Genomic DNA, 21,540 nt, shown 5'->3' with positions numbered 1-21,540 from the left:
TTTTCCCATATGAAATCGGATTTGAATCTGATGATATTATATCTATTTCGTATATGATCTTATATATGTTTTGTATCTGTCAATATTATATATGTTTGTATCTGTCAATATTATATCTGTTATGATATGTTATTGGTTTTGGTCATTTTGAAACTTTAAATAGATAACATTTCATTAAGGACAAATAACATTTTAACAAAACAGATAACATTTAGCGAGACAGATAACATTATGACATATATAAAATTAATCGAAATAGATAACATATCACTAGTAGTATGCAAATTTCATATCAAAACCAAAAAACCACAAAAATCACCATATAAATTGCCAAAAATAATAATGTGATGACAGATCGAAGGAAAACAACAAGATCTATAAATCTCGTGTTGAGTATGAGTATATCTAGTTTGAACACAACAAAAATCTAGATGAAAAATCGCTAAAAAATGTCATAGAACTCTCGAATAGCCACGAGGGGCGGAGACGAAGCTTCCGACAGCGAAGACAAAGCTTCCTGTGGAGGTCCAAGATGAATCATGTGCGAGAGGCATGTGTCATGTTTGAAGATGAAGTAAGGGTATTTTATACAATACAATCATATATTTTGACTTTTTGTCCTTCTTGGAATATTAATTCAAACTATATGAACTTTATGGAATAAGAGCTTAAGAGTATCCTTATTGGAACAAAACTTTCCAATAAGAGACTTATCCTTAATTTTCCCTTCTTTTTTTTTTTAATAATGAGGCCCCAGAAAAAATCAATGTAACCGATATTTCAAAACCTCCTTATAATTGCCAGAAGTTGAACCACTCACTCTTATGATGGGGTGTCTTATGGTGTCTGGCAGAAGCAATGGAAATGGATAGAAAAGTAAATAGACGAAGAAAACTGAGTTTAACAGCTGCCATTTTTGATCCTGCAATTGAATGGGAATAAAAAAGGAGGATGTTTAATGCTATTTATAGGTACATGGTCATCACAGGAAATCCAAGACGTGCAACCTCAAATCATGTAAACACACAAGCTTAAATACTTCATATTATTCTTCAAGGCATACCCCACAGCAAGGTTGTTGGATTGGTCTTTAAACAGAAAAAGTTCACACAAATCAATTCAATCGAAATTCTACAAGTTGAGCTTTCCAAGATCCCAATAAACTTCAAGGAGGAGTTGTGTCCATGTCACATTGTGTATTCTCAGAAAGCACAATTCCTTCTGAAAAGATAAAATTGTTGCTTGCACCAAAGATATCTGCCAATTGCAGAACTACAGATTGGGATGCAATAGTTGTTGGTAGGACAGACTCCGGTAGGGAAGGTATACACTCGGGATGATATTCCTTCCTACCAAAAGTTTTGCCATACAGCATCAATACTGTCCGACAAAATAAAAACCTGCAAAAACAAAAAATTGAACATAACTTGTTACATAATAGAGTAGAAAACAACCTTGGTTTCTTCCCGAGTTTTCCCTTCTACAAATTGTTATACTCATTATTAAAGCATAACAAGTGGAAAACGTATGCTATGCAATCATTGATGGGCTCGTAACAAATGGTTCCACCGACTGCAGAAATGACCTAGGAAACGGAGACCCCTGGAAGAAAACAAAATCGACAGGAAAATAGGTTGTGGAGTGAATATAAGGAGCAGATCCATCTATATAAGCCATATATGGAAATCATATGGCTGTCGAGATTTTTTTTTTCTTTTTCTGCTGGTTTTCAGACAGAATATCGAATCCCTAACAAAACTTTAAGCCTTCATGTTATTCATTTAAAGCACGATGATGAACCTTTTCAATAATTGCTTTTCCAACATATCCCTACTCTGCTTAACACTCAAAGAAAACAATTGCAACCACCAAACATTGCATTGACTGACAGTCCTTCGTATCAATGAGTTAGAAAACATGAAGCCCAATTGTCGACAAATTGTTCTCCCATATCACTCAAACTTTCTAGGCAGCATACAATAGCAGTCGTAGAAAAAAGTTTCATATATAATATTCTGCAGCAATATTTTGTACAATGTAAAGTAAAGTGTGTTTTATGTCAGCCACTGGCATAAGAAATCGAAGACAGCATTCTCAGTCATGGTGAACTAATCATTAATGCCTTTGTTCGGCAAACTTGCATAATGCTTAAAAACCTTATAGTCTTATACAGCATGCAGGCCCGACATTAAACCCCAACAAAAGAAAAGGACAAATATCAAAGGATACCTCAAAAGAAGTCGTCTCAGGAATGGATCACCTAGAACCTGCCCCCAAACAGGATCAAGGGTGTCGGTTGTCGCCAAAGCCACCCCCCAATTGTTCAATGACGATGAAAGTAACTTATCAGCCTTGTTATATGTATCCTGAGCATATTGCAAAAATTGAGATGCCAAAAAAATTAAATAAATGCCCAATATTAAGGCCAAAATGATGAAGTTTTGCACACCATTTCAATATCTTGGCCTGATAAACCGAGCAACAGACAGAATGCCTGCAAAGGAGCTGTGAGAAAATTGGTGAATAGACTACCACTTAGCTGGTGAGAGGGATCAGCAGCAGTGATAGAAATTGAACAGCTTGGAGATAAAAGCAGTGCAGCTGGATCTCCTTTCTCAGCTCCGTGTATAGACTGCATGGGTTTTAGTTTATCACGACATTTTTGATAGGTTTAGTCACTGTTCAGCAAAGAACCGCATAAAAAAACTATGAATTTGTCTTAAAATTTTAATGGTGAGTGGAGATCCACGAAAATTTTAAAAAAAGCAGTAGCTGCATATTGAATGCAAGTGTTTATAGTTATCAGCTAAAGAGTTTCCAAAAAAATCTTCATGTGAATGCAACCAATGACATGCAAAATCTGCGTTAAGAGTTGGCACACTTGCCTTGAATGCTTCACTGCTAACACTGTCAATAACTACAAAAAGAGGCCGTCTTGTAAATGGAATTAAGTCACTAGGATAAATGCCATTGAATCCTGGAAAAAAAGGATAGCATAATCTTAAAAAAAAAATGATCCTGACAAAATCATGGAAAATTAATAATATCCTGACAAAAACATGGAAAAATAAAATATGCATTGATCTTGCCAGTTCAGAATAGCTGGTGCAAAAGATATAAAAATTGCACAAATGAACTGTTTCATTGTATTTGGGTTGGAAACAGAAAAGAAATCTAGTAAAATGATCAATGTCAAAATTAGGCTCTAAATGTAAGCATTAAGCAGCAGTAACTTGAAAGCCGAGCTATTTATTTCCTTTTAAATCTTTTCCATCCTCTCATCACTACCTGCTCGTGAAGGCAGAGGTAATATACTTTTAGAGTTGCTTTCTGCAATCTCAACGCGCGAACAGGTATTTAATGAGGACCTCCTCTTGACTTATGACTTATATCCACTAACATTGCAGTGGGAAATGCAAAAAGAGCAAATATTACAACAAGGATGCCTAGGAAATTTTCAGTAAATGCTGAAAAAATTCTACAGCGGGTCTCACAGTTCATGAGAAGGACATAAGATATCAATCCCATGCATGATCACATATATCAGTCACCAGCGGAACAAGGTCTTACTGCAGCTTAGATAAGAACAAGTTGTACTATCATTTATCACATGTGAAATCAATGCATAGAATATGGATAGTTAATTGAAGAAGTGAGATAAGATGGCGTATAAAAATTAAATTTCCTCCACGAGGCAATACCTCCATCTCCACGAGTACCAAAATACAAGAATGCAGTATCGTTACTTGTGCATTCTCCTTTACTTTGCCTAGAAGCAGGATCAGCATTATCACTTTGTAAACGAGGGGGAGAAGTGGAGGTTGAATCTGAGTAGATGGTATGAGAATGAGACAGAAATGGAGCATTGCTGACAATGTTCTCAGTGGCACTCATACAAGCTCTGAAACCTAAGGGAGAGGAAATACCATGTTTAGTTTTTCCTGCAAAAATTTGAACAATCAAGGAGCCTCTGCAATAAAAATGGGGACCAAAAAAGGAAACATGAGCTGAAAATTTGTTTAACCTGATGATGACAGATAGATTAAAAGTACTCCATCAGGGGGCAGCTCCTCACATAAGGTAGCCAAAACCTGCCATGAGAAAGCACAAAGCCATGTGACTTATGATGATACATATATCAAAAAGAAACTCAGAGAATTCTCTGGCATATATGCCTAGCCATTTTAGCACTTTTGCATTTATGAAGAGGAATGCTATATTTTGCACTGTAACATACAAGAGCACATATAGTTGCACAAACACAAGCAAAGAGATAGAAATAGGAGGGAGATGCAAATCGCCATGGATTTGACACCTCCTAAGAACACTTGTAAAGCTCCATACTGATCAGATGCAGCTCAACATCTTTGATTTGATTAGAATATGTAATTACCTCTTTATTGCACATAAGCTCTGTTCATGATCCTATCTAAACTATAAGAAAACCGCAATAGCTTACATATGATGAGAAATAACTTGCAAAGCCTGTTCATTCTGTTATCTAACTCAAAGTTATTTTGAGTTTTCAGCCACAAAAAAAAAAAAAAAAAAAAAGACGACAAACTTATTGTCTAATCACGGCTGTGTTCTTAACTTTCTTTCGTTTTGAGCATCATAAGAATTGCCCACTCCTACTCCCAAAGACTTCTTAGTTTCTTTTCCATTGATTTTGTACAAAATGGTTTCTGTACTTGTCCTCAAAAAATCTAAGCACCCAAAACAAGTTACACCATTATTATTCTATCCCCTGGAAAATATTCCTTGTTGCCTTTTGCATTCAAAAGAAAATGCCTCCTTGTTTTTATATTGTTCATCATTGAGAAGTATATAACAGAAAACAGCACTATCTAACCTACTAAGGCCACGTTTGGACCATAATCCATTACAATCAGGCAGCAGATTAGCAAATTTGATGCATCATCACTCACTGCTAGAAAATGGGTGACAGATGGCCGATATAATAGGGCTTTCCTCGGATTTGCTGGCAAAGTAGGATCGGCTATATCTTGGGAGTGGTTAACGCGAATGGGCCCTGGACCCCCATTCTGACCAATTTTAGTACCACTTGACTGGTAGAATGAGCCACTTGGTTCCCATTCAAGGCACTGAAGCATCCTAAAAGTGTCAAGAGATAGCTCCGAGAACTTGACCTGACAGAAAAATAAAGGAACAACTTTTCATCATAATCAACGTAGAAAAGCAAGACAGAGAAAGCTAAAACTCAAATTTGATTGTGCAAACATAATACGTGAAACCCTAACCTCAGTTCCATAGTGCATGTAAAACTAAATCAAAAGCCAAAACTCACTACCTGCACACATATACATATTTGCATATATTGGTGGAATGGGAGAAAGAGAAAAGCTTAGTACCTAACCTCATTATGATGGTAGCTGCTCATTATCGCATCCCGTAATCTTAAATTTCTAAGCGAGATAGATTTCGCAACCCGTGGCAGTGAATCCGGATGAGGGTCCAGAACAAGACTATATCTTAAAGGTCTAACATTCAAAAAAACTGTGTCAGCTCTCACAAATCTAGCTATTTCCTGAAGCACCAGCTTCCATTCCTTAAAATCAGCATCCTGAAAACAAGATTAGTGCAAACTCAATACTCAAAACAAATTAGAAGCAACTGAAAGCCAAAAATATCTACCATGAGTCAGGAATTTGAATGGAATCATGACAGATGAAAACAAAGAAATTCACGATCCCTTTTCGATTTTCAGGGTCTCTAATTTTGAAGTTTTAACTATTTTCTTCATTATTGCACAAAACTGACAAATATTTTTGTTCTCTAAAAATTTTTCAGTGACTAAAATGAAATGGATAAAAGACAAGATTGGAGAGAAGCATGGTTGTTAAATGTTGTTTTTATGTTACTAATTTCATCCCATAATTTCCTTTTCCATTCTTCCATATCACACCATCCCACTACCCTAACATGCATGCAGTAAGTAAATTTGTTTTTCCAAATAAGAGGTTAAAAGAGACTACATGATAGATTCTGTCTAAAGTGATTGATTTGAATAAGAAAAACATAAAACAGTTAATATATCAAAAGCTGTTCAAAATGTTACTCCAAAGAGCTATGATAAACCACCTACAGAAGATGTGATAGAACAACAGAAGATGTGATAGAGCAATGGCAAGAAAAAAAGAACCTGGAATGTTCTCTTGCACTCGTCAACCAACAATTTGAGCTGAGTAACCAACTGATGCACCATATCTCGTCGGTTCAAAACCAAACACACCATCAGAAATCTAGCAATAAATCTTAATTGTTTGTTTGCAAGACTGAGATCTTGAAACATCCCCTCCTTAAAATATTCACGTGTCAGTATTGCTTCATAAAAGATATATGACTCTGATAAATAACTCGTGTCACTTGTTCGCATATACTGCCCATAATAAAGCTGTGCAATCCGAGATGCAATCTCACCGATCTCCCATCTCTTGAGATCTGCTTCCATCAGCTTCTGCCGATTCTCTTGCTGAAACTTCCATAGCTGTGTGTACACCTTGAATACCTTATAGAAATATGTATCATACCTGAAATCAAACCAACAATAAAAATAATTCTTTACCACCCTCGAATTTAATGTAAACCAGAGCACCATTGTTCAATTGGAAATCCACAATTATGTTGATCTTGCATTACACTGTACAATAGTCATAATAATCACCATTTAGTTGCTAAAAGAAAAGGGGGAAAAGGGGGGTATTATTTGTGAGAGACATGTTCATGGCACTAATTGGCGTCTAATGCAAGAATGAATACCTATGAAAGAAAAGATCATTTCTAACTTCTCTTTGAGGACCATGGAATAGCAAGGAAAAGGAATGCTGATTGGCCGCTGAGAAAAAAAAGCAGGAAAATAAAAAGGAACTCTCAAGTTCTGAATACAATATTCACCCATGCACTCCCCATTCAATTGAAAACACTATCTCGAGCTGCAACTAAATTCAGAATTAATCATAAAAACGAACACAAAATATCAAAAACATTGAGAGCGATAATAACCTGTTCCGTTCATAGTAGGGCAAGTCCCTGATCTTGGAGAACTTCTTGTCGGCTTTCTCGACCAGAGACCAATACACTTCAATCACAGGAATGTTTCCACTCTGGTGTAACATCTTAACCTTAATTGGTTTCAATCGAGAAATGCGATTCTGGTTCTCATAAGGATCACGATTTACGACAAATTTCGGCCGCTGATCAATTCATTATACGATTGATCGTGGCACGTAAAGGAAGCGCCGGTGGGAAGGAAGAAGAAGAAGACGACGAAAGCTTGGTAATTCCGGTGGATTAGGACATGACGTAAGCGGAGTATAAACTGGACACTCAGCTGAAGCCGGAAGCAGAGTTTAGGGACGCAACCAGTTATTTGGGTTACATTTAGCTGGGCTTCGAGCCTAAACCACCAACGAAGCCCATATCTGTCATTCTTGGCCCATAACTTTAATGCTATTGGATGGCCCATATACCAGTTATTTGGGTTAAATGAACAACTCGGCTTCCCCTCATATTTGCTTTGTACATTTTCAGGTTTTTTTGAAACGAGAAAGGGGATACATATGTATATTTTAAGGTTTCTGTTGTAAATTCAGACCCTCACACATTAACAATATTGTTAACTTTGGGTTGTCCGTTCCAGTGGATACATCGGACTCACACAGCTTTGTTTCCCCAGTGGATACATCGGACCCACACAGCTTTGTTTTCCCTTAGGCCCAAGCATGTTATAACTCCACACTTTCATACACACCAACAATAGTCCGTTTTGGGTTGTCTAATTTTCATTGATACATCAGACAGTTTTGTTCCTTCTTAAACCCAAGCAAGTGGGTTAGGCCCAACTCACTTAAACTTAGGAAAAAATCTTGTTAGTGATTGAGAGTGGGCTTAGTCTTATAAATAAGACATTATTGGCCACATATTTCGATGTGGGACTTTAACAGTTTCTCCTGCGGGTTTGTTTCATTTTCTACTATTTTTCTCTTCATTTATTGAGAGAAAATTTAGTTCACCTAGAATTTCTTTTAGGTTGAGTATAGGTTTCTTAATTCGTGCATATCCGAGAAGATATAATTCTCCAATAAAAACCTTCACCAGTTCTTGAGTTTTGGCCTCTCCAATGTTTGCTTCTCCAATGTTTGCAGTATGCTACAATTTTCTATGAGACTTGGCTCCAAATCTGCTGGTGTCCATGTAGTGAGCACCAGATTGGCATTTGCTGATAATATATAATTCTCCAATAAAAACCTTCACCAGTTCTTGAGTTTTGGCCTCTCTCCCTTGATTTTTCTTTGTTTCGATTACTTTTTTGAGTGCCCTTGTGGCTATCGATAAGTTCTGTCTGCTGATGCTGTAACATGTTGGTCCCATTTTATTTTTTTTCCAATTATAAGTGGGTGATGCTTTGTACTAGGATTTGAGATTATATGGATCAGAACAGGATCCCAGTAAAAAGCATCTCAGTCATTCCAATGATGGATGTGTCACTCTATGGTTCAATCATAAGGTTTTGTAGATCCCTACACTTATATCAATCAAGGGACAAGATCTATTACTGAGATAACTGAGATGTCTTTTACTGAGATCCCTAACATTTTTATATATGGATATGGTTTCAGCTACATGGATGAAATGGATTTGTTGCTTTGAGTGGTGGAAATCACTTCTTGCTTTTCATTATCCAACAATTAAATCATAGGGAATAATGTAGTTATTATTTCCACTCTTAATCCTTGTAAATTCACATATACCAAACATTGGAATACAATGTTTTTGTTACAATTCTTTCACCAACTAAAAATCAGAATTCTTGGAATTTCCATTCTCATTCTCATTCCCACGATGAACTGAGCATAGTGTTAGTATTATAGTTTTGAATACAAACTACAAGCCCGTAAAATATGGACTTGAACAGAGAAGCCTAGAAATAGAGATCATTAATAAATGCTTTGGAATATATATTATATACTAAGAGACATCTTCATGGAAAAGTAAAACATGCTTTTTTCTTCTTAAGAAGATTACAGATCTGATTGTATTTATTTATCTAATAATGTAGATAAGAGAATTTGTGAACTTCGAACAGAAACCCGATTACATTGGCAAAACACCGGATTACTGGCAAAACACCGGATTACAAACTCCATCGGAATATACCCTAATAGACTAAACCAACAAAAAAATAATAACTTGAGCACACCGTATCGGACTACGCTGAATTAAACAAACAAACATATAAAATAATTCGAGCAAAGGCAGATCTGACAATTTGAACAATCCTCCAAACATATTTGAAAATAGCTCTAGATTTATATTTAGATCAAGATCCATCAAAATCATACTTATCAATACCTAAACTTGAAGTTTTGAAATTCGAAACATGTTATCTTCGATCATACACTCTTGAATTAATCACAATATCTCCAAAGCAAAAAATTCAAGGGATAGTCCCACCATTTGCCCATATTATTGAAACAAACCATCAAAGAAAAACATTAAAAAATTATTTGGGGAGAAGGGGAGTTGGGTGGAAGAGCGCGCCGGTTCTTCCTCTCCAAACTTAAAAGATGAATCGACAGATGGTTTTAGAGAGAAGACAGATAGAAAAATTGAGAGAGAAATAACACAAGCTCTTTTGAAATTGCAGATTATAATTTAACAATAAATTCAAAATCTAACCACCACAATTTGTTAATGAGCAGTTAGAGACAAAACAAATTTCTTTAGAACATGAAGACACTTGGTCCTTGTGGGTTCTATCGCTACATCCCCATGATAACCTCCTTCTTCAAAATGATACTCCACTTGAACACCCTTTTCTTTCAACATCTTGGCCAACCCAATTTGCCAATCATAAAAAAGGTCCCCATCACTCCCAATCACCAACACCATCCATCCCAACCGTTTAATCTCATCAATCAATGTTTTTCCACCACCACCCACCGTTGGATTACAATACTCGTGATCACGATTGGCACCAATTGGCAAGGACAACTCCCACATCAGATCACTAATTATTGGCACCGCAAATGGATGGTTAACCCTCGTCTCAGATTCCGTTCTCTCGGACCCACCAAAGAACGGTTGATGCAATATCAACCCTTTGATCTTTAACGGCAAGAGATTATCAAACTCTGCAGCCGCACGTAGACCTGCATGGTAGGCTATGTTGCCACCTGCACTACCTCCCATGATCAAACATCTTGTAACATCAGCGTAGTCCTTGAGCCAAGCATCTTCATCTTGGTTGGTTTTGATCCAGTGGAATGCTTCCATAGCATCATCGTAGGCCGCAGGCAGCCGATGCTCTGGGGCGAGTCTATATTCGACGGATACCACAGTGGCCTGAAATTGCAGTGCCATGTCGGCGCAAAAATCGTGAAATGAAGATTCAGCCGTGCTGCCTATAACGAACCCTCCACCATGGAAATACACTATGAGTGGGAGTTTGGAGGAAGAACAATCTTCAAGTGCTTCTCGGGGCAGGAATATCCGAGCCCATGTGTTGTTTGAGTCGTTGATGGTTACATCTTTGGAAAGAACAGGGCCAGATTGGTTTGGATCGGGTGTAGGTGAGGTTATAGGGGAAAAGGTGGTTTGCCTTCCGGTGATCGTTCCATCGGAATTGGTAAGACCAAGAAGGAATTGTTGGAGATCAGTGGGAGAATTGATTTCTAGAGTGTCATTAGACATGGTAGCAGTAGCAAGCTAAGTTATAAAACTACTTAGCTTCTATATATCAGTAGCAAGCTAAGTTGTAAAATATAAAACTTGTTAGCTTCTATATATATATATGCTGGAGAGGTGTGCTACTCTAGTTTTGCTCGGTAGAGAGTGGTGAGTAATTTACTAATTTCTCGTGGCTTTGAATTTCTGATGGGTTTTTTTTTATATATATATTATTTTTCTTTTTTCAAAAACGTGATTGTTGAGGGCTGCTACCCCTGAGGTGGACAACTCACCATGATTAATTAAATTACATTATTGTCTGTTGTTTTGTCCTTTTTTTTGTCATATTTCCTCCTATTTTCTTCTACTTCCTTCCTTACTTTTTTGCCGTATCTCCTCGTAATGAGTCCAGGTTTTGGTTCATCTCCGGCTGTAAAGCCATCAATCATAGCAGACACTTTCACTAGGATCTCATTTTATACAATTGTTCATTTTATGAATATGAAAAGCCAACAGGATTTATGCATCTGGAAAGCCAAAGCTCCATTTCCACACATACAATTAATACACAGAGAGAGAATCCACTACAGTCTGCCACTGAATTCCATTTTGAGAGAAAAATCAGTCACGATGTTCGAGGAGTGTGGGGACAAGAAGATGGAGTGTGAGGAGTGATTGGCTGTGAAGGAGTTTGGGGGAAGTAAGAGGCTGAGGGTGGTTCCATAGTGCATGTAAAACTAAATCAAAAGCCAAAACTCACCACCCGCACACATATACATATTTGCATATATTGGTGGAACGGGAGAAAGAGAAAAGCTTAGTACCTAACCTCATTATGATGGTAGCTGCTCATTATCGCATCCCGTAATCTTAAATTTCTAAGCGAGATAGATTTCGCAACCCGCGGCAGCGAATCCGGATGAGGGTCCAGAACAAGACTATATCTTAAAGGTCTAACATTCAAAAAAACTGTGTCAGCTCTCACAAATCTAGCTATTTCCTGAAGGACCAGCTTCCATTCCTTAAAGTCAGCATCCTGAAAACAAGATTAGTGCAAACTCAATACTCAAAACAAATTAGAAGCAACTGAAAGCCAAAAATATCTACCATGAGTCGGGAGTTTGAATGGAATCATGACAGATGAAAACAAAGAAATTCACAATCCCTTTTCGATTTTCAGGGTCTCTGATTTTGAAGTTTTAACTATTTTCTTCATTATTGCACAAAACTGACAAATATTTTTGTTCTCTAAAAATTTTTCAGTGACTAAAACGAAGTGGATAAAAGACAAGATTGGAGAGTTTGAGAACCCCAACACACATGGGAAGCATGGTTGTTAAATGTTGTTTTTATGTTACTAATTTCATCCCATAATTTCCTTTTCCATTCTTCCATATCACACCATCCCACTACCCTAACATGCATGCAGTAAGTAAATTTGTTTTTCCAAATAAGAGGTTAAAAGAGACTACATGATAGATTCTGTCTAAAGTGATTGGTTTGAATAAGAAAAAGATAAAACAGTTAATATATCAAAAGCTGTTCAAAATGTTACTCCAAAGAGCTATGATAAACCACCAACAGAAGATGTGATAGAGCAATGGCAAGAAAAAAAGAACCTGGAATGTTCTCTTGCACTCGTCAACCAACAATTTGAGCTGAGTAACCAACTGATGCACCATATCTCGTCGGTTCAAAACCAAACACACCATCAGAAATCTAGCAATAAATCTTAATTGTTTGTTTGCAAGACTGAGATCTTGAAACATCTCCTCCTTGAAATATTCACGTGTCAGTATTGCTTCATAAAAGATATATGACTCTGATAAATAACTCGTGTCACTTGTTCGCATATACTGCCCATAATAAAGCTGTGCAATCCGAGATGCAATCTCACCGATCTCCCATCTCTTGAGATCTGCTTCCATCAGCTTCTGCCGATTCTCTTGCTGAAACTTCCATAGCTGTGTGTACACCTTGAATACCTTATAGAAATATGTATCATACCTGAAATCAAACCAACAATAAAAATAATTCTTTACCACCCTCGAATTTAATGTAAACCAGAGCACCATTGTTCAATTGGAAATCCACAATTATGTTGATCTTGCATTACACTGTACAATAGTCATAATAATCACCATTTAGTTGCTAAAAGAAAAGGGGGAAAAGGGGGGTAATATTTGTGAGAGAAATGTTCATGGCACTAATTGGCGTCTAATGCAAGAATGAATACCTATGAAAGAAAATACCATTTCTAACTTCTCTTTGAGGACCATGGAATAGCAAGGAAAAGGATTGCTGTTTGGTCACTGAGAAAAAAAGAGCAGGAAAATAAAAAGGAACTCTCAAGTTCTGAATACAATATTCACCCATACACTCCCCCATTCAATTGAAAAAACTAACTCGAGCTGCAACTAAATTCAGAATTAATCATAAAAACAAACATAAAATATCAAAAACATTGAGAGCGTAGCGATAGTAACCTGTTCCGTTCATAGTAGGGCAAGTCCCTGATCTTGGAGAACTTCTTGTCGGCTTTCTCGACCAGAGACCAATACACTTCAATCACAGGAATGTTGCCACTCTGGTGTAACATCTTAACCTTAATTGGTTTCAATCGAGAAATGCGATTCTGGTTCTCATAACGATCACGATTTCCGACAAATTTCGGCCGCTGATCAATTCATTATACGATTGATCGTGGCACGTAAAGGAAGCGCCGGTGGGAAGGAAGAGAAGAAGAAGACGACGACGAAAGCTTGGTAATTCCGGTGGATTAGGACATGACGTAAGCGGAGTATAAACTGGACACTCAGCTGAAGCCGGAAGCAAAGTTTAGGGACGCAACCAGTTATTTGGGTTAAATTTAGCTGGGCTTCGAGCCTAAACCACCAACGAAGCCCGTATCTGTCATGCTTGGCCCATAACTTTAATGCTATTGGATGGCCCATATTCCAGTTATTTGGGTTAAATGAACAACTCGGCTTCCCCTCATATTTGCTCATATTTGCTTTGTACATTTTCAGGTTTTTTTGAAACGAGAAAGGGGATACATCGGGTCCGCACAACTTTATTTCCCCTTAGGTCCAAGCATATTGTAAATCCACACCCCCATACACATCAATAATATTGTCCACTTTGGAGGTATGTATAGTGGCTGGGGTATGTATAGTGGCTCGGGTATGTATATTTCACACATCAACAATTTATCCTCACACATCAATAATATTGTTCACTTTGGGTTGTCCGGCTTTGTTCCTTCTTAGACCCAAGTAAGTGGGTTAGGCCCAACTCACTTAAACCTTTGAAAAAGTCTTGTTAGTGGTTAATGGTGGGCTTAGTCTTATAAATAAGACATTAGTGGCCACATCTTTCGATGTGGGACTTTAACAGTTTCTCCTGTAGGTTTGTTTTATTTTCTACTATTTTTCTCTTTCATTTATTGAGAGAAAATTTAGTTCACCTAGAATTTCTTTTAGGTTGAGTATAGGTTTCTTAATTCGTGCATACCCGAGAAGATACTTAGCCTCACCTATTGCTTCTCCAATGTTTGCAGTATGCTACAATTTTCTATGAGACTTGGCTCCAAATCGATCTGCTGGTGTCCATGTGGTGACCACCAGATTGGTATTTGCTGATAATATATAATTCTCCAATGAAAACCTTCACCAGGTCTTGAGTTTTGGCCTCTCTCCCTTGCTTTTTCTTTGTTTCGATTACGTTTATGAGTGCCCTTTTGGCTATCGATAAGTTCTGTCTGCTGGTGCTGTGACATGTTGGTCCCATTTTATTTTTTTTCAATTATAAGTGGGTGATGCTTTGTACTAGGATTTGAGATTATATGGATCAGAAGTGATAGGGATCCCGTAAAAAGTATCTCAGTCATTCTAGTGGTGGATGTTTCACTTTATGGTTCAATCACAAAGTTTTATACACCTACACTTATATCAATCAAGGGACAAGAGCTATTACTGAGATAACTGAGATGCCTTTTACTGGGATTCTTAACATTTTTATAGATGGATATGGTTTCAGCTACATGGATGAAATGGATTTGTTGCTTTGAGTGGTGGAAATCACTCATTCCAGTTCTTGCTTTTCATTATCCAACAATTAAATCATAGGGAATAATGTAGTTTTTGGCCAATTATTTCCACTCTTAATCCTTGTAAATTCACATATACCAAACATTGAAATACAACGTTTTTGTTACAATTCTTTCACCAACTAAAAATCAGAATTCTTAGAATTTCCATTGTTATTCTCATTCCCACGATGAACTGAGCATAGTGTTAGTATTATAGTTTTGAATACAAACTGAGTTCCTTAACAAGGCTTCTACAAGCCCGCAAAGTATAGACTTGAACAAAGAAGTCTAGAAACAGAGATCATTAATAAATGCTTTGGAATATATATTATATACTAAGAGACATCTTCATGGAAAAGTAAAACATGCTTTTTTCTTCTTAAGAAGATTACAGATCTGATTGTATTTATTTATCTAATAATGTAGATAAGAGAATTTGTGAACTTCGAACAGAAACCCGATTACATTGGCAAAACACCGGATTACTGGCAAAACACCGGATTACAAACTCCATCGGAATATACCCTAATAGACTAAACCAACAAAAAAATAATAACTTGAGCACACCGTATCGGACTACGCTGAATTAAACAAACAAACATATAAAATAATTCGAGCAAAGGCAGATCTGACAATTTGAACAATCCTCCAAACATATTTGAAAATAGCTCTAGATCCATATCCAGATCTAGATCCATCGAAATCATACTTATCTATACCTGAACTTGAAGTTTTAAAATTCAGAACATGTTATCTTCGATCATACACTCTTGAAATAATCACACTATCTCCAAAGCAAAAAATTCAAGGGATAGTCCCACCATTTGCCCATATTATTGAAACAAACCATCAAAGAAAAACATTAAAAAATTATTTGGGGAGAGGGGGAGTTGGTGGAAGAGCGCACCGGTTCTTCCTCTCCAAACTTGAAAGATGAATTGACAGATGGTTTTAGAGAGAAGGTAGATAGAAAAGTTGAGAGAGAAATAAAACAAGCTCTTTTGAAATTGCAGATTATAATTTAACAATAAATTCAAAATCTAACCACCACAATTTGTTAATGAGCAGTTAGAGACAAAACAAATTTCTTTAGAACATGAAGACACTTGGTCCTTGTGGGTTCTATCGCTACATCCCCATGATAACCTCCTTCTTCAAAATGATACTCCACTTGAACACCCTTTTCTTTCAACATCTTGGCCAACCCAATTTGCCAATCATAAAAAAGGTCCCCATCACTCCCAATCACCAACACCATCCATCCCAACCGTTTAATCTCATCAATCAATGTTTTTCCACCACCACCCACCGTTGGATTACAATACTCGTGATCACGATTGGCACCAATTGGCAAGGACAACTCCCACATCAGATCACTAATTATTGGCACCGCAAATGGATGGTTAACCCTCGTCTCAGATTCCGTTCTCTCGGACCCACCAAAGAACGGTTGATGCAATATCAACCCTTTGATCTTTAACGGCAAGAGATTATCAAACTCTGCAGCCGCACGTAGACCTGCATGGTAGGCTATGTTGCCACCTGCACTACCTCCCATGATCAAACATCTTGTAACATCAGCGTAGTCCTTGAGCCAAGCATCTTCATCTTGGTTGGTTTTGATCCAGTGGAATGCTTCCATAGCATCATCGTAGGCCGCAGGCAGCCGATGCTCTGGGGCGAGTCTATATTCGACGGATACCACAGTGGCCTGAAATTGCAGTGCCATGTCGGCGCAAAAATCGTGAAATGAAGATTCAGCCGTGCTGCCTATAACGAACCCTCCACCATGGAAATACACTATGAGTGGGAGTTTGGAGGAAGAACAATCTTCAAGTGCTTCTCGGGGCAGGAATATCCGAGCCCATGTGTTGTTTGAGTCGTTGATGGTTACATCTTTGGAAAGAACAGGGCCAGATTGGTTTGGATCGGGTGTAGGTGAGGTTATAGGGGAAAAGGTGGTTTGCCTTCCGGTGATCGTTCCATCGGAATTGGTAAGACCAAGAAGGAATTGTTGGAGATCAGTGGGAGAATTGATTTCTAGAGTGTCATTAGACATGGTAGCAGTAGCAAGCTAAGTTATAAAACTACTTAGCTTCTATATATCAGTAGCAAGCTAAGTTGTAAAATATAAAACTTGTTAGCTTCTATATATATATATGCTGGAGAGGTGTGCTACTCTAGTTTTGCTCGGTAGAGAGTGGTGAGTAATTTACTAATTTCTCGTGGCTTTGAATTTCTGATGGGTTTTTTTTTATATATATATTATTTTTCTTTTTTCAAAAACGTGATTGTTGAGGGCTGCTACCCCTGAGGTGGACAACTCACCATGATTAATTAAATTACATTATTGTCTGTTGTTTTGTCCTTTTTTTTGTCATATTTCCTCCTATTTTCTTCTACTTCCTTCCTTACTTTTTTGCCGTATCTCCTCGTAATGAGTCCAGGTTTTGGTTCATCTCCGGCTGTAAAGCCATCAATCATAGCAGACACTTTCACTAGGATCTCATTTTATACAATTGTTCATTTTATGAATATGAAAAGCCAACAGGATTTATGCATCTGGAAAGCCAAAGCTCCATTTCCACACATACAATTAATACACAGAGAGAGAATCCACTACAGTCTGCCACTGAATTCCATTTTGAGAGAAAAATCAGTCACGATGTTCGAGGAGTGTGGGGACAAGAAGATGGAGTGTGAGGAGTGATTGGCTGTGAAGGAGTTTGGGGGAAGTAAGAGGCTGAGGGTGGTTCCATAGTGCATGTAAAACTAAATCAAAAGCCAAAACTCACCACCCGCACACATATACATATTTGCATATATTGGTGGAACGGGAGAAAGAGAAAAGCTTAGTACCTAACCTCATTATGATGGTAGCTGCTCATTATCGCATCCCGTAATCTTAAATTTCTAAGCGAGATAGATTTCGCAACCCGCGGCAGCGAATCCGGATAATTATGTACAAACCGCTGAGGGTGGAAGTTCGGTTTAACGGTTCGGTTTGGAACCGGAAACCACGAAACCGAATATTTTCGGTTTGCTGTTTTTATAAACCGGACCAGACCGTTTAATATGTACAAACCGTTTTAAACCGAACCGAAAATTTCGGTTTGGTTTTCGGTTTTACCGGTTTAAACCGGATAATTATTTGTATATATGAATTTCTTATCTCTGAACCTGTAAACCTACATTATGTATCTGTTTCAATTGCAAATTGCATTCTGTAGAAACTAGAAATCAACATGTTCAAATGCAAATTGGTAAATCACAATTCTCAAACATACATGCTTGAAGTTCCACTAATCCTTCACTCATTGAGTCCTTGGCAATTAAAAACATTAAAACAATCACAAAAATTAAACATGAAAACAGTTATTAAGTTCAGTAGTTCAAAATGTTACATTAATCCAAAGTCCAGACCATGAAAAGCTAAAAACAGCCGCACACATTCAGACTCCATTGCTATTGTAATTGATAGGCACGGGACCACCACCTAATTATAAATTTGAAACATACATTAGTATATACTTAAGAATTAAAATATTAAAGTTGCTAATGTGCTATGTACAGCAAAAGAAACCAAGAAAGAACTTATTATTCATTATAGTGATCCTTTAAATTAGTATACCTGTAAAATATCTTCACATTCGAGGCTGCGTTGCTCTTGAACTACCAACCCTATTCTTGCTTTTTGCCAATTCTGTGATCAACAAGAAAGTGCATAGACAACAATTAGATAATCATGAATAAGTGCTTCAACAGTCATAAAAAATGAAGTGTAATTTATTTTACCTTGTTCAAAGGCCTCTTGTTCTCCCAAATCTTCCACCACCCTTAATGTATGAAGAAGAGGTAGACCTCCAAGCCAATCGTCCACGCAAATAAGTGATTCAACAATTTTAGGAGTGAGGGAACTCCTAAATGCATCAAGAACTCGTCCACCCGTGCTAAAAGCCGATTCAGATGCCACAGTAGAAATGGGAATTGCCAAGAGGTCACGGGCTATAGCCGAGAGGACAGGAAACCTAACAGAATTAATCTTCCACCAAGTCAGCACATCAAAATCCTCACCATCCTCGACAATTTCATTGCCTTCTCCTAGATTACAGAACACAATGGTACAAGAATATTAGATAGAATGAAGAACCTGAGTCGACCAGCAGACTAGAACAGCCGACTAACAGGAACACCTCTAGAACCGATGACAGAGAATACAGAATAGCTCCAAGCCTCCAGCAGAGAGTAGAACAAGCGACAGCAAAAAATAGAACAATAAATAGCACAGAACCGAGTCAAATCCCAGCGCAACAAGCGAAGAACATTCGTATGCGAATTTTAGGGTTCAACTGTTCAAGCATCTGCAATTGCAAGGTGAACTAGTGAAGTCGCGCAGGCGGCGCAGCAAAGGACTAGAAGAGGGAGTTTAACTGGGCTGTTCTGATTGGGCCAAAGAAGAAAATTGGGTCAAAAGACTAAAGAAATTGGGCTGAAAGACTAATTTGTATATATTGTTTTATTTATATAAAATTATAAAAATATTATTAAACATAAATTACTATTCGGTTTTCGGTTTGAAACCGAATTATAATTGTTGAGACCGGACCGTAAACCGAAAACCGAATAACATGCATTTTCTAACCCGAAACCGGACCGTAAACCGAAAAACCGGACCAAATGATTTTTTCCGGTTTGGTTTACGGTTTGGATTACGGTTTGGTTTGGTTTTTTACACCCCTAAGGTGAGGTTATAGGGGAAAAGGTGGTTTGCCTTCCGGTGATCGTTCCATCGGAATTGGTAAGACCAAGAAGGAATTGTTGGAGATCAGTGGGAGAATTGATTTCTAGAGTGTCATTAGACATGGTAGCAGTAGCAAGCTAAGTTATAAAACTACTTAGCTTCTATATATCAGTAGCAAGCTAAGTTATAAAATATAAAACTTGTTAGCTTCTATATATATATATGCTGGAGAGGTGTGCTACTCTAGTTTTGCTCGGTAAAGAGTGGTGAGTAATTTACTGCCTGTTTGGCAGGGCGGCTCCACAAGCGGAGCCGCCCACGGAGCCGCTTTGCGGCTCCGTCATGCCAAACAGGCGAAAAGCGCCAGCGGATCCGCTGGCGCAAAAGAAGCTCCCATTGGGAGCTTCTTTTGTACAGCGGTTTTGCCGCTGTAGCTTTTTGGCGTGGGTCCCACGCCAAAAAGCTGCAGCTTTTTTTTAAAATTTTTTTTAATGTGTGGGTCCCACACTTTTTAGATAAAAGTATTATTATTTTATTAATGGGACCCACTTAATTGTGTTTAATGGTTTAAATAAAACTATTTTTTAATAAATTAATTATATTTATGTATTTATAACTATTATAACAGTAAATTTAATATTAAAATAAAATTAATTTAATTTAAAAAATACAAATAAAATATTTATATTTAAGACTTTTAATTTTATAGGTGTTTAATTTTAATACATAATGATAAATTAAAAAATACAATAAATATAAGAAAATTAATTGATTACTTAAATATAAATTAAAAAATACAATAAATGTAAGAAAATTAAGTTGATTAATTAAAAATTACTTCAAATTAATTTTAAATATAAATTATATTTGATTAATTAAATGAATACTTAAAATTAATTTTAATAAGAATTATATTTATTAGATTACTTTTAATATAAATATAAAAAACTAATATTATAATACTTTAATTCAACAGTTTTTCCGCTAACGTCAGTTTTTATTTCACCAAACACCTCACAGCATATTTCACAGCTTTAAGCTCAGCATATTTTTTACAGCATTTCCGCTAGCATTGAAAATCAATTTTTCCGCTGTGCCAAACGGAGCCTTACTAATTTCTTGTGGCTCTGAATTTCTGTTGGGTTTTTTTTTTTTAATTTATTATTTTTATTTTTTCAAAAACGTGATTGTTGAGACTTGAGAAGGCGGCTATCCCTGAGGTGGACAACTCACCTTTATTAAATTACATTATTGTCTGTTGTTTCGTCCTTTTTTTTGTCATATTTCCTCCTATTTTCTTCTACTTCCTTACTTACTTTTTTGCCATATCTCCTTGTAATAAGTCCAGGTTTTGGTTCATCTCCGGCCGTAAAGCCATCAATCCTAGCAGACACTTTAACTAGGTTCTCATTTATACAATTGTTCATTTTATGAATATGAAAAGCCAACAGGATTTATGCATCTGGAAAGCCAAAGCTCCATTTCCACACATACAATTAATACACAGAGAGAGAATCCACTACAGTCTGCCACTGAATTCCATTTTGAGAGAAAAATCAGTCACGATGTTCGAGGAGTGTGGGGGCAAGAAGATGGAGTGTGAGGAGTGATTGGCTGTGAAGGAGTTTGGGGGAAGTAAGAGGTTGAGGGTGGTTCAGCTATAAGATTGAACCAATGGTTCAAATTTAAAAATTTTCAAATATTTCAGCTATGGGGAATTCCAGCCCCCTATCTCTTAAAAGATCCTCTACACTCCAAAATTAGTCGCTGAAAAGTTCAGCGTGGCTGTCTCACTAAGGTTGACAAGGGTTCGGGTAATCTTTCAATTAAAAAATATCTTAAATCATTTCCATTTAATATATGATATATAAAACCGTTTCACAAACATTTAAAATAATTTTAGGCTTTCATTATTTGTAAATATAGTAATTTGCTAGGCATTAATTGATATAGTTGACCAGCTAACAAAATGTGCAAAGAAAATTGAACCAATTTTGCTTATTCAATTAATAAACCCTAA

General features: G+C 37.0%; 4 protein-coding genes and 1 long non-coding RNA gene across 5 annotated transcripts; all 5 read right to left on the bottom strand.

Annotated features, from left to right (window-relative positions):
• Window positions 1-895: 895 nt before the first annotated feature.
• LOC119997089 (protein SCAI) lies at window positions 896-7,370 on the bottom strand. Its single transcript, XM_038843886.1, has 10 exons — window positions 7,024-7,370; window positions 6,164-6,551; window positions 5,378-5,584; window positions 4,929-5,150; window positions 4,025-4,091; window positions 3,702-3,908; window positions 2,886-2,977; window positions 2,450-2,632; window positions 2,230-2,366; window positions 896-1,400 (listed from the first exon to the last, which is right to left on the bottom strand). Exons 1-10 carry the CDS (start codon window positions 7,134-7,136, stop codon window positions 1,166-1,168), a joined length of 1,851 nt encoding a protein of 616 aa, XP_038699814.1. The 5' UTR covers window positions 7,137-7,370; the 3' UTR covers window positions 896-1,165.
• Window positions 7,371-9,641: 2,271 nt separating this feature from the next.
• LOC119997090 (carboxylesterase 1-like) lies at window positions 9,642-10,786 on the bottom strand. Its single transcript, XM_038843888.1, has one exon. The coding sequence runs from the start codon at window positions 10,711-10,713 to the stop codon at window positions 9,712-9,714; it is 1,002 nt and encodes a 333-aa protein (XP_038699816.1). The 5' UTR covers window positions 10,714-10,786; the 3' UTR covers window positions 9,642-9,711.
• Window positions 10,787-12,221: 1,435 nt separating this feature from the next.
• On the bottom strand, window positions 12,222-13,421 carry LOC119996904 (protein SCAI-like). Its single transcript, XM_038843682.1, has 2 exons — window positions 13,176-13,421; window positions 12,222-12,696 (listed from the first exon to the last, which is right to left on the bottom strand). The coding sequence occupies exons 1-2, from the start codon at window positions 13,286-13,288 to the stop codon at window positions 12,222-12,224; spliced, it is 588 nt and encodes a 195-aa protein (XP_038699610.1). The 5' UTR covers window positions 13,289-13,421.
• Window positions 13,422-15,767: 2,346 nt separating this feature from the next.
• On the bottom strand, window positions 15,768-16,911 carry LOC119997338 (carboxylesterase 1-like). Its single transcript, XM_038844280.1, has one exon. It carries the CDS (start codon window positions 16,836-16,838, stop codon window positions 15,837-15,839), a length of 1,002 nt encoding a protein of 333 aa, XP_038700208.1. The 5' UTR covers window positions 16,839-16,911; the 3' UTR covers window positions 15,768-15,836.
• Window positions 16,912-18,265: 1,354 nt separating this feature from the next.
• On the bottom strand, window positions 18,266-18,651 carry LOC119997341. Its single transcript, XR_005467995.1, has 3 exons — window positions 18,575-18,651; window positions 18,411-18,482; window positions 18,266-18,275 (listed from the first exon to the last, which is right to left on the bottom strand). It is a non-coding gene; the product is annotated as an uncharacterized LOC119997341 (long non-coding RNA).
• Between the last annotated feature and the right edge of the window lie 2,889 nt (window positions 18,652-21,540).

This window comes from Tripterygium wilfordii, chromosome 4 (assembly GCF_013401445.1).
Source record: "Tripterygium wilfordii isolate XIE 37 chromosome 4, ASM1340144v1, whole genome shotgun sequence".
In the NCBI taxonomy this organism is placed as follows: domain Eukaryota; kingdom Viridiplantae; phylum Streptophyta; class Magnoliopsida; order Celastrales; family Celastraceae; genus Tripterygium; species Tripterygium wilfordii.
The sequence above is the reverse complement of the archived record's forward strand: the minus strand, read 5'-3'. Positions and strand labels throughout refer to the sequence as shown.